The sequence below is a fragment of the Labrus mixtus genome, chromosome 13, assembly GCF_963584025.1.
Source record: "Labrus mixtus chromosome 13, fLabMix1.1, whole genome shotgun sequence".
Lineage (NCBI taxonomy): Eukaryota > Metazoa > Chordata > Actinopteri > Labriformes > Labridae > Labrus > Labrus mixtus.
Genome location: NC_083624.1, coordinates 289,632 through 301,931, shown reverse-complemented (window position 1 = coordinate 301,931; position 12,300 = coordinate 289,632). Strand labels below are relative to the sequence as shown.

At 42.6% G+C, this 12,300-nt stretch overlaps 1 protein-coding gene across 2 annotated transcripts in view; it reads right to left on the bottom strand.

Moving 5' to 3' along the window:
* Positions 1-2,085: 2,085 nt before the first annotated feature.
* Positions 2,086-12,300, bottom strand: part of ttll4 (tubulin tyrosine ligase-like family, member 4) — a 22,075-nt gene continuing 11,860 nt past the window's right edge. For both annotated transcript variants that reach the window (XM_061053012.1, XM_061053013.1), the window contains 6 exons: positions 6,994-7,131; positions 6,052-6,148; positions 5,680-5,890; positions 5,094-5,161; positions 4,931-5,001; positions 2,086-4,619 (listed from right to left, as the gene is read on the bottom strand). In XM_061053012.1, coding sequence (XP_060908995.1) covers positions 4,433-4,619; positions 4,931-5,001; positions 5,094-5,161; positions 5,680-5,890; positions 6,052-6,148; positions 6,994-7,131 — 772 coding nt within the window. In that variant the 3' untranslated portion in view covers positions 2,086-4,432. The remainder of the gene's footprint in view (positions 4,620-4,930; positions 5,002-5,093; positions 5,162-5,679; positions 5,891-6,051; positions 6,149-6,993; positions 7,132-12,300) is intronic.

The window sequence follows — 12,300 nt, the reverse complement described above, 5'->3', positions numbered from 1 at the left end:
GACGACTGGATCAGCAGCACTCTGATTTTAAGGAAGTTTATTCATATCTAACCTGAGCAAAGAGGCTGTATGGTCACATCTCCTCCTCCTCTTCAGTGTAAATAATTCTCAGAGCTCCTCAAAACATGTGTGTGAAGTTTCTTGTTCTAAATCCACTCTGATCCTGTATTTGATCATGTCTATAAACCCCTCTATTTCAGCCCTGCTCAGAACAGGCTGTTTCTGTGTCTGTACCTTTAAATATGTAAATGAGCTGTGTCTGACCACGCCCCCTCTCTGGAAGGGCTTGGGTGTACTCGGTCTTTCTCGCTCCATGTCCTATTGTTTACGGTGAGAAGGCAGACTCAGAGGGCAGAACAAACACCTAGCTGTGGGAGTGTCACCCACCTGGGGGAGGGGCTACTGCCCTTTGTGATGTCATAAAGGGAAAATCTCCAAACGGCCTGTTTGAGCACACATTTTAAAATGAAATGAGAAATTCAAAGATGCAGCAGTGTCCTTCTTTTACATCACTGAGACTACAGGGAGACACTGAGGACGACTATCTACGGAAAGCCTGAGGGGACAAAATAGAAGAAATGCATTTATTTATTTCTATGAGCAGACAGAGCTTCAAATGTAGATATTCGGTGGTTTTGTCACAACTTCTAAATCCTTCGATACGTTTCTCTATAGTTGACAAAAAGACAAAAATGAGACGTGTGCAGCTTTAAGACTTCAGCGGTCCTACTGTGGGCCACGTTCAGGTTTCACAGGGCCATTACATGTCAGACTATTTATAGACACACTGAACGACTCGACTACACTTTTGTCTGCTTTGAGCTGCGAGTCTGCTTCAAGTCTTTAACATGAAATCTGATGATTATAAGAAGCTGAGATTCAAGAGTTTCAGGGTGTGGTGCTAATCTTTGAGCTATAATTGAATGCTAGTTATTTCTAACAGAATGTCAGAGTTCTGCAGAGAAACAACATCCTGTGCAGACTGAACAGCCTTAAACACCACGCTGGGTGTCTTCTTTGCATTAATGAACAGCTCTGCTCATCAGAGGAGAAATAAAGCTGCAGCAGAGTTCAGTTTACAAGTTGTAAATGTGCTGTGTTGTGATTAAACCATTATGCACACATCCCAAAGGGCCTTCAGCAGCTGCTTAAGCTCAGATATAAATAGTTTACAACTGCTTGGAGAGTCCTGACACACATTCAGCATTCCACGGCCTGGTTTCTGCGTGTCCGCTCCGACTGCGTTTGAAGGAATTCTGTCCACAGCACAGCGAGCTTCAGATGCAGACCGCAGCCGCACGGGACAATTCTTAGTTACTGCTCATCGATGTTTCTGTAGAGAATTATGTAACTGCTTTGGAGAGAAAGAAACACAAACATTCACATTCATGACTTGTATTATTTCTACACAATCAAGGCGGTCCTCATTGGTTTAAAACTTGAAATATGTTTGATTGTTTTCAAATATGATTCCTGAATCGTCTGATCACATTAAAAACGCCCAGGAGGCTGATCTTGGTGGTTTGGGGAGAGGGAGGGGATGGAAAGGATCCACCAAAGTTCATTAATCTAAAGCTGCACCTGACTCAGTAAGGTCGTAGGTGTTCATAAAGAGCTGGGTCTTTAGCTTTTTCTTAAAGGTGCAAAGGGACTCTGCAGGTCGCCGTCTGCTGTGAACGCTCTCTGCTTGTTAAAAACAATTGAAAAAAAGATGCTTGCGATAAAAAAAACAAACACTTGATGGACACGGGCCTAAGGTCCTGAAGTTTTAATGCAGTTTTAATCGTCTATATGCCGATGACATTATGAATTGTTTCAGTCCTCAGTTCGTCTGTGATTGTATTTTATTTAATTTTTCTCCCCTTATGTTGTGAATTTCATTAAAATCATGGTGTTCTTTTCTGTCTTTTTTTGACCCCAGGAAGATTAGCTGTTACTATGGTAACAAGAGATAAGGCGGATCCACTGTAAATAAATTCTCATAACTGGAAAAAAAAGAAAGAAACAAACTAATCAAACATTGACAAAAACTGGTTAATGAAACATTCTTTAAATGAATAAGAAATTAAAATCACTCGTCACAATGTGTACACCAAATAACTTTTATTTTGAAAGGTCGTCCTGAGCGTTTCCAACAGCCCTTAAACACGGAGGTTAGATCATTTTCAAGTTAGTAAAAAAATGCATCATTTCAACATTATAATATTTCTGTTTTGTTAAATACAACTTCAAACCCAGTGTTATTATTATTTAACTTTTTATATAGCAACTCTAAACAGCAGCAAACAAAGATAGCGGCGTGGATGTAAAGTGGAGCAGGATGAACCTCTGCCAATGAGAACATGGAGGATGCTACTCAAAGTTTTTTAAGGTCCTATTTAAGTTGATTTTAGAAAATAGAGATAAAGCTTAAAGGAGCAGTATGTAACTCTGAATTCTAAACATCATAGAGAGCTGTCTCCCCCCCCTCCTCTAGAGTTGATGCTCACACAGGTCACCATGTGGTGGACTCTGAAGCTTCAGTGTTTATCCAGCTCTGCATGGGTCTGTAAACCTTTCCACTGGGGCAGGGCGTGCACCACACTGTGTTAATGACTGAACATGGCGTGCACGGATTATGTGGATGTTATAGTTGCGGGTGAGGGTGTTTTTGCTTTCTGGACGCCGAGCACTAAACTGATTGGTTTTGTATTCAAAATGAGCGCTGCCTGTGCAAGAAGCGCCGTCTGTGCACACACGTCTTCATGTTTTTACCCGAGTAGCGGTAAAGAAAATGTGCATCAAGTTTTCATCCAACAGCTGCACCTTTCTAACTCTCCGTAGGCCACGCCCCTCAGTTTGTGATCATAGATCACACAATCTCTCTATGAGGAAGAACACGCAGCCAACACGTCGGGATAAACTCGAAGATTCAAACGTTAGTGTTTGTAAAGAAAACAGAAAGCCGTTTTAAAGTGAGGCGATATAACAAATCTACTATTTGATTCACCTGAGGGAACCCTCCCAAAGGGATTCATAAAGTCTCTATCTACCTTCTCTGTCTGCTAACGCGCTCGTCAAAGTGGGATCAGGGATCGACCACCGAGTGACGTCTGGAGCACTTTTTATTTCTCACTCGTTCACAGACGATTTGAATCATTAAGGCCGAGAATGTGACACAATCCTCCCAACATCACAGCTAACAGTCTAATATGACGAGGAGGAATCACAGTGTTGTCGTTATCTTTCACCTCGTCATTCTGTCGACTCGGGCCGGGTCCTCGTACGTGCGTTGTATGGAAGCGAATTGCATTCACACGAGAAAACACAAATCTGCAGTTTTTCTGATGAACGAGGTAATTATCCCGGAGTTATGAGAGGCGTGCGTTTCTCTGCACAGCATCAGTGCTTCAGTTGCACTCAGCGGCGATCGGGCTGAAAAGCAGCTCAAAAATCAGGTCTCAACAATCCTGAAGTCATAGAGAGTAGTCCGGTATGAATTCAAGTTTTCATAAAACAATTCAAGCGTTTTGTAAACATCATAGCGATGAATCCCTTTTCTTTCCTTGAGGGTCCTAAAGGGGGCGCCTCAGCTTTTTTAAAGACACGTAGGGGGCGCTGCAACGACAAAAGGCTGGGAACGTCTTCACTAGAGGAAGAACGTGTTCAGCCAAACTTCTGAAATTTATTCTGTAGCCACAAAAGCACCGTGTTTCTCTTACAGGGTCTGACTAAGACACTTTATTAAATGCTCTGACTCCTGAACACGTTAAAGAGCGGAGTGGTTTGAGGCGTGCAGCTCGGGCAGCTAGCATCGGGCAGCTAGCATCGGGCAGCTTCTTTGAGGCAAAGTGCAGGTAACAGTGAGGTGAGTTAGTGAGAGTTTCTGCACAGGGTTCTAATATAATCTGTAGTTAACTTCTGAATTACTGATACGGATTGTAAACACCTTTAATGTTTGATTCCCGTCATGTTAACGTCATGAAGGTTAAGACTTCAATGCCATCAAACGGACGTCATCACTCGTCTCGCTCTGGAGGATTTTAAAAGTCAGAGCTACAAAAACACAAGTTAAAGTCGACATGTGTGGCAGGTGTGAAGCTCGCTGTGATGCGTTTCAAGTCTCTGCAGGAACATTTATGGTCACTCACTGGATGCTCAGAGCGACGGACACACGGTCCGGTGGGATTCTCTCTGCGTTGGATTTTCTCTGATGTTTCAGTAACTTGAGGCTAACGCCGCCATCACGGGACTACTTTGTGGATGTTAGGTTAATAATAATGAAAATAATGATTTCTGCAGAAATCAAAGTGTTAAAGGCCATACCAGTTCTGTTGAAGATCTAAATCCGCCCTCTGTTTGTTAAGACCGGGCGTCCAGCTGAAAGTTAGAAAATGTCCGCTCTGCAGTAGAGTGTTTAAGACGTTTAGTAACGAGGATTTATCACTGGGGCTCAGAGCGAGGCGAACTGGTGAGGCAGCAGGCTCTGGCTGAGGCTCAGGCCCGGCTGAGGGCTTGTGCAGGTGCTGCTGGTCACACTCGATCCAGGACTCGGTGAAACCGGCAGACTTGAGACTGAAGCGACCTCCCCGTCTGAACCGTCATCATGATGGGGGCGACGCTGATGGCTGACCACGACCCTGCAGGACCAGACAGAGCGGGAGATGATGGTTTAATTTACTCTGAAGTGTTCAAACATTCTTTATATTTCTGTTTTCATTTAGTAGTTTTGTCATTTATCCTAAAATAGAATGAAAATGGTCTTTTATGTGCTGATAACATTTGACTAAAGTCAGGATTTATTTCTCCTAAAACAGAACAGAGAGAAATTCAGAGCAGTATGTAACTCTGACACTTAGTGTTTAAAATGGGTACTGCAGTCTAAAACATTGGAGAGAGATCTTCAAGGGATCGTTAACTTGGATTAGTTTATCTCAAGGTGTGCCTGTACCTGGGTCTGGATGGACTGACGAGCTCATGTCTTTGTGGTTCAAACCTGGAGATGTAGCTACTCTTGGACCACTGGGGAACAAAACCAGAGAGAAGGTGATGAGGAACAATGATTCAAACAAGCTGAATCCATATTTTAAAGAAGTGTTGCTGTCGTTCCTCACCATGTGAGCCGGGTCGTTGGTTCCCAGGTGGACTCCTTTGTGACACAGAGTGCTCAGCTGACTGATCCCTGCACAGACGACACAAAACCAAAACTCTGAAATCAAGAATCATGTGTGTGTGCTTTCTGTGACATTACATCTTGAATAAAGTTTTAAAGTTGCTGTTTCCCCTAAATTATGAACAAAGATACCAACATCAATACTCAATAATTAAATCAAGGATCGAAACAAATGTTTCAAGATAAAAGTTCTCGGGAGGCCTGTGTGTGGAGGACCGTGAGATAAAGATAAAAGCTGAACAAAATCTAATCTTTGTCACTGTTTTGATAATCTAATTCTTAAATTCCTTAAAGAGTAACTAAACCCTCAGACCTTTCAGCTGTGCACCTCTGGACGTGGGTATAAAGAAGAGTCGTCGCTCATGGCTAAATAACCGAACTAAACTTACTAATCAGTTTATGTGTGTGTTGCATAGATTGTACGATGTTGTGGTGGATGGTGACGCCATGAAGGAGTGTGTGGGCGTGTCTGAGTTATGCAGGTTTGAACTTCAGATCCAGTGACTGTGGATGAAACTGACACACACCTTTGGTCCTGTCGTTCCAGTGCTTCTGCTCCCACTGGTCCAGCAGGATGTTGAGGTATCTCTGATACTCGAAGAAGCGAAGGTAGCGGGACGACGACCGCGAGGGAAAAATCCGCTCGAACTCTCCGAGTCGAGTCAGCTCGTCCTCGCTTTCTGCCAGCACGCGGACGTCATCCGGAGTCAGGACGTCCAACACCGAAGAGAGGAAGTCCTGACCGAGAAGGATGAGAGGTTGAACACTAAAACTTTGAACGAGAAGATACAAAAACTGACAAAATAGACTTTTGTCTTTTATGTTATGCAACTCTGGGTTAGCACATACCTTAAGCTCTGTGTGTGTGTGTGTGTGTGTGTGTGTGTGTGTTCATTTACCTGGTCAGCAAAACGCTGTGTGAGGTAAAAGGCACGTTTGACCTTCTCATCAGCTGACAGATCTAGCCTGGTCTTCTCCCTGCTCCCCCCACACAGACTGTACACACACACGTACACACACACACACACCCGTACACACACACACACACAACACAGAAACACACAAACAGGTGTTTATTTAACAAAACGATCTGTTTGAGGGGCTGCAGATCGGGTTGAACATCGTTCAAACTTTATCTTCATTAATGACCTAGTTAAAGTTATAATTCTGTTATCTACTGTTAAATCCAGAGTACAGGACGCACTTATCATACAGTACATATTGTTTAATCTAAAAAGATGGCTGCGTCCTTTATAGCAGTATAAAATGCTGAAAAACGCGGCTTCATTACAGAGAGTGCAGCGACCACCATCACACACTGCACGTCACCTGACATGTTGTTGCAATCTGTGGGGATACATAGCGACGCAGACCAGGCTGTAAAGCTTGTGGATGCTGCACTGATTAAAAGAATCCTCAATTAAATTCTGTGAGTGACCAGCAGAGGTGTGCAGAGAGACTCACTGGCTGTTGTTACTTCAGAACTTCTCTCTTTAGACTGAGAGCTGGAGTAGCGTTCTGCAGCTAGTAGAAGTGCAAACGCCACATGGTGAAAACAGACGGAACTAAAAGAGCGTCAGACTTTCACAGAAACTGTCCATCGTAGATTTTATTGATCACAGTGGAAATCATCACACAGGAAAACGGTTTAAACCTTTTATCCCTCTGACTGACCCCAAAACACAGACTGCATCTTATCTCCCCGTGCGACTTATATTCCAGATTTTACGGTAATTGTTTTTATTATTATATTTGAACTGTTTTCATCGCAGTCACATGACCCCTGGTTTAAGCTGCATGGTCTTATTGGTCGCCTACAGGCTGTAATGCCTCCTCCCTACCTGCTGGTGGAGCTGGAGGCGCTGCTGCAGGGGGCGACCACATCGTCTTTATCTGGAATCCTGAAACCAGCCAGGTTCAGGAGGTCTCGGATCATCTGACCTTTGACGGCAACATCCAGCGCCGTGTTGGAATGGAGGCTGCAGCAGAAACACGGCGGTTAAAAATCTGTCTTCTTCTGTGTAGACTTGTGTGTGTGTGTGTGTGTGTGTGTGTGTGTGTGTGAGTAAACGTGTGTGTGTGTGTGTAGACGTGTGTGTAAACGTGTTTGTGTGTGTGTAGACGTGTGTGTAAACGTGTTTGTGTGTGTGTGTAGACGTGTGTGTGTGTGTGTGTAAACGTGTGTGTGTGTGTAGACGTGTGTGTAAACGTGTTTGTGTGTGTGTAGACGTGTGTGTAAACGTGTTTGTGTGTGTGTAGACGTGTGTGTAAACGTGTTTGTGTGTGTGTAGACGTGTGTGTAAACGTGTTTGTGTGTGTGTGTAGACGTGTGTGTGTGTGTGTGTGTGTAAACGTGTTTGTGTGTATGTGTGTGTGTGTAAACGTGTGTGTGTGTGTAAACGTGTTTGTGTATGTGTGTGTGTGTAAACGTGTGTGTGTGTGTAAACATGTTTGTGTGTGTGTAGACGTGTGTGTAAACGTGTTTGTGTGTGTGTGTGTAGACGTGTGTGTGTGTAAACGTGTTTGTGTGTATGTGTGTGTGTGTACACGTGTTTGTGTGTATGTGTGTGTGTGTAAACGTGTTTGTGTGTATGTGTGTGTGTAGACGTGTGTGTGTGTGTAAACGTGTTTGTGTGTGTGTAGACGTGTGTGTGTGTGTAAACGTGTTTGTGTGTGTGTGTGTAAACGTGTTTGTGTGTGTGTAAACGTGTTTGTGTGTGTGTGTAAACGTGTGTGTGTGTGTGTGTGTGTGTAAACGTGTGTGTGTGTGTAAACGTGTTTGTGTGTGTGTAAACGTGTGTGTGTGTGTAAACGTGTTTGTGTGTGTGTAAACGTGTGTGTGTGTGTAAACGTGTTTGTGTGTATGTGTAAACGTGTGTGTGTGTGTAAACGTGTTTGTGTGTATGTATAAACGTGTTTGTGTGTGTGTAAACGTGTTTGTGTGTGTGTGTGTGTAAACGTGTTTGTGTGTGTGTGTGTAAACGTGTGTGTGTGTGTGTGTAAACGTGTTTGTGTGTATGTGTAAACGTGTGTGTGTGTGTAAACGTGTTTGTGTGTGTGTAAACGTGTTTGTGTGTATGTGTAAACGTGTTTGTGTGTGTGTAAACGTGTTTGTGTGTGTGTGTGTAAACGTGTTTGTGTGTGTAAACGTGTTTGTGTGTGTGTGTAAACGTGTTTGTGTGTGTGTGTAAACGTGTTTGTGTGTATGTGTAAACGTGTTTGTGTGTGTGTAAACGTGTTTGTGTGTGTGTGTGTGTAAACGTGTTTGTTTGTGTGTGTGTGTAAACGTGTTTGTTTGTGTGTGTGTAAACGTGTTTGTGTGTATGTGTAAACGTGTTTGTGTGTGTGTGTGTAAACGTGTTTGTGTGTATGTGTGTGCGTGTAAACGTGTGTGTGTGTGTAAACGTGTTTGTGTGTGTGTAAACGTGTTTGTGTGTGTGTAAACGTGTTTGTGTGTATGTATAAACGTGTTTGTGTGTGTGTGTGTGTAAACGTGTTTGTGTGTATGTGTGTGTGTAAACGTGTGTGTGTGTGTAAATGTGTTTGTGTGTGTGTAAACGTGTTTGTGTGTGTGTAAACGTGTGTGTGTGTGTATGTAAACGTGTGTGTGTGTATGTAAACGTGTGTGTGTGTATGTAAACGTGTTTGTGTGTGTGTAAACGTGTTTGTGTGTGTGTAAACGTGTGTGTGTGTGTGTAAACGTGTTTGTGTGTATGTATAAACGTGTTTGTGTGTGTGTGTGTGTAAATGTGTTTGTGTGTATGTGTAGACGTGTGTGTGTGTAAACGTGTTTGTGTGTGTGTAAACGTGTTTGTGTGTGTGTAGACGTGTGTGTGTGTAGACGTGTGTGTGTGTAAACGTGTTTGTGTGTGTGTAAACGTGTTTGTGTGTATGTATAAACGTGTTTGTGTGTATGTGTGTGTGTGTAAACGTGTTTGTGTGTGTGTAGACGTGTTTGTGTGTGTGTAAACGTGTTTGTGTGTGTGTAGACATGTGTGTGTGTGTAAACGTGTTTGTGTGTGTGTAGACGTGTGTGTGTGTGTAAACGTGTTTGTGTGTGTGTAGACGTGTGTGTGTGTGTGTAGACGTGTGTGTGTAAACGTGTTTGTGTGTATGTGTAAACGTGTTTGTGTGTGTGTAAACATGTTTGTGTGTGTGTAGACGTATGTGTAAACGTGTGTGTGTGTGTAAACGTGTTTGTGTGTATGTGTAAACGTGTGTGTGTGTGTAAACGTGTTTGTGTGTATGTGTAAACGTGTTTGTGTGTGTGTGTGTAAACGTGTTTGTGTGTAAACGTGTGTGTGTGTGTGTAAACGTGTTTGTGTGTATGTGTAAACGTGTTTGTGTGTGTGTAAACGTGTTTGTGTGTGTGTGTAAACGTGTTTGTGTGTATGTGTAAACGTGTTTGTGTGTGTGTAAACGTGTTTGTGTGTATGTGTAAACGTGTGTGTGTGTGTAAACGTGTTTGTGTGTGTGTAAACGTGTTTGTGTGTATGTGTAAACGTGTGTGTGTGTGTAAACGTGTTTGTGTGTATGTGTGCGTGTGTAAACGTGTGTGTGTGTAAACGTGTTTGTGTGTGTGTGTAGACGTGTGTGTGTGTGTAAACGTGTTTGTGTGTGTGTAGACGTGTGTGTGTGTAAACGTGTGTGTGTGTAAACGTGTTTGTGTGTATGTGTAAACGTGTTTGTGTGTAAACGTGTGTGTATGTGTAAACGTGTGTGTGTGTGTGTAAACGTGTGTGTGTGTAAACGTGTGTGTATGTGTAAACGTGTGTATGTGTAAACGTGTGTGTATGTGTAAACGTGTGTATGTGTAAACGTGTGTGTATGTGTAAACGTGTGTGTGTGTGTGTAAACGTGTGTGTGTGTAAACGTGTGTGTATGTGTAAACGTGTTTGTGTGTATGTATAAACGTGTTTGTGTGTATGTGTCTGTGTGTAAACGTGTTTGTGTGTGTAAACGTGTTTGTGTGTATGTGTGTGTGTGTAAACGTGTTTGTGTGTGTAGACGTGTGTGTGTGTAAACGTGTTTGTGTGTGTGTAGACGTGTGTGTGTGTGTGTAGACGTGTGTGTGTGTGTAAACGTGTGTGTGTGTGTAAACGTGTTTGTGTGTATGTGTAAACGTGTTTGTGTGTGTAAACGTGTGTGTATGTGTAAACGTGTTTGTGTGTGTGTAAACGTGTTTGTGTGTGTGTAGACGTGTGTGTGTGTAAACGTGTGTGTGTGTGTAAATGTGTTTGTGTGTATGTGTAAACGTGTTTGTGTGTGTAAACGTGTTTGTGTGTGTGTAAACGTGTTTGTGTGTATGTGTAAACGTGTGTGTGTGTGTAAACGTGTGTGTGTGTAAACGTGTTTGTGTGTGTAAACGTGTGTGTATGTATAAACGTGTTTGTGTGTGTGTGTGTGTAAACGTGTTTGTGTGTATGTGTGTGTGTGTAAACGTGTGTGTGTGTGTAAACGTGTTTGTGTGTGTGTAAACGTGTGTGTGTGTATGTAAACGTGTGTGTGTGTGTATGTAAACGTGTTTGTGTGTGTAAACGTGTGTGTATGTATAAACGTGTTTGTGTGTGTGTGTGTGTAAACGTGTTTGTGTGTATGTGTGTGTGTGTAAACGTGTGTGTGTGTAAACGTGTTTGTGTGTGTGTAAACGTGTTTGTGTGTGTGTAAACGTGTGTGTGTGTGTGTAAACGTGTTTGTGTGTATGTATAAACGTGTTTGTGTGTGTGTGTGTAAATGTGTTTGTGTGTATGTGTAGACGTGTGTGTGTGTAAACGTGTTTGTGTGTGTGTAAACGTGTTTGTGTGTGTGTAGACGTGTGTGTGTGTAGACGTGTGTGTGTGTAAACGTGTGTGTGTGTAAACGTGTTTGTGTGTGTGTAAACGTGTTTGTGTATGTATAAACGTGTTTGTGTGTATGTGTGTGTGTGTAAACGTGTTTGTGTGTGTGTAGACGTGTTTGTGTGTGTGTGTAAACGTGTTTGTGTGTGTGTAGACGTGTGTGTGTGTGTAAACGTGTTTGTGTGTGTGTAGACGTGTGTGTGTGTGTAAACGTGTTTGTGTGTGTGTAGACGTGTGTGTGTGTGTGTGTAGACGTGTGTGTGTAAACGTGTTTGTGTGTATGTGTAAACGTGTTTGTGTGTGTGTAAACATGTTTGTGTGTGTGTAGACGTATGTGTAAACGTGTGTGTGTGTGTAAACGTGTTTGTGTGTATGTGTAAACGTGTGTGTGTGTGTAAACATGTTTGTGTGTATGTGTAAACGTGTTTGTGTGTGTGTGTAAACGTGTTTGTGTGTATGTGTAAACGTGTGTGTGTGTGTAAACGTGTTTGTGTGTATGTGTAAACGTGTTTGTGTGTGTGTAAACGTGTTTGTGTGTATGTGTAAACGTGTGTGTGTGTGTAAACGTGTTTGTGTGTGTGTAAACGTGTTTGTGTGTATGTGTAAACGTGTGTGTGTGTGTAAACGTGTTTGTGTGTATGTGTGCGTGTGTAAACGTGTGTGTGTGTAAACGTGTTTGTGTGTGTGTGTGTAGACGTGTGTGTGTGTGTAAACGTGTTTGTGTGTGTGTAGACGTGTGTGTGTGTAAACGTGTGTGTGTGTGTAAACGTGTTTGTGTGTGTGTAAACGTGTTTGTGTGTATGTATAAACGTGTTTGTGTGTATGTGTCTGTGTGTAAACGTGTTTGTGTGTGTAAACGTGTTTGTGTGTATGTGTGTGTGTGTAAACGTGTTTGTGTGTGTAGACGTGTGTGTGTGTGTAAACGTGTTTGTGTGTGTGTAGACGTGTGTGTGTGTGTGTAGACGTGTGTGTGTGTGTAAACGTGTGTGTGTGTGTAAACGTGTTTGTGTGTATGTGTAAACGTGTTTGTGTGTGTAAACGTGTGTGTGTGTGTAAACGTGTTTGTGTGTGTGTAAACGTGTTTGTGTGTGTGTAGACGTGTGTGTGTGTAAACGTGTGTGTGTGTGTAAATGTGTTTGTGTGTATGTGTAAACGTGTTTGTGTGTGTAAACGTGTTTGTGTGTGTGTAAATGTGTTTGTGTGTATGTGTAAACGTGTGTGTGTGTGTAAACGTGTTTGTGTGTGTAAACGTGTGTGTGTGTGTAAACGTGTGTATGTGTGTGTAAACGTGTTTGTGTGTGTGTAAACATG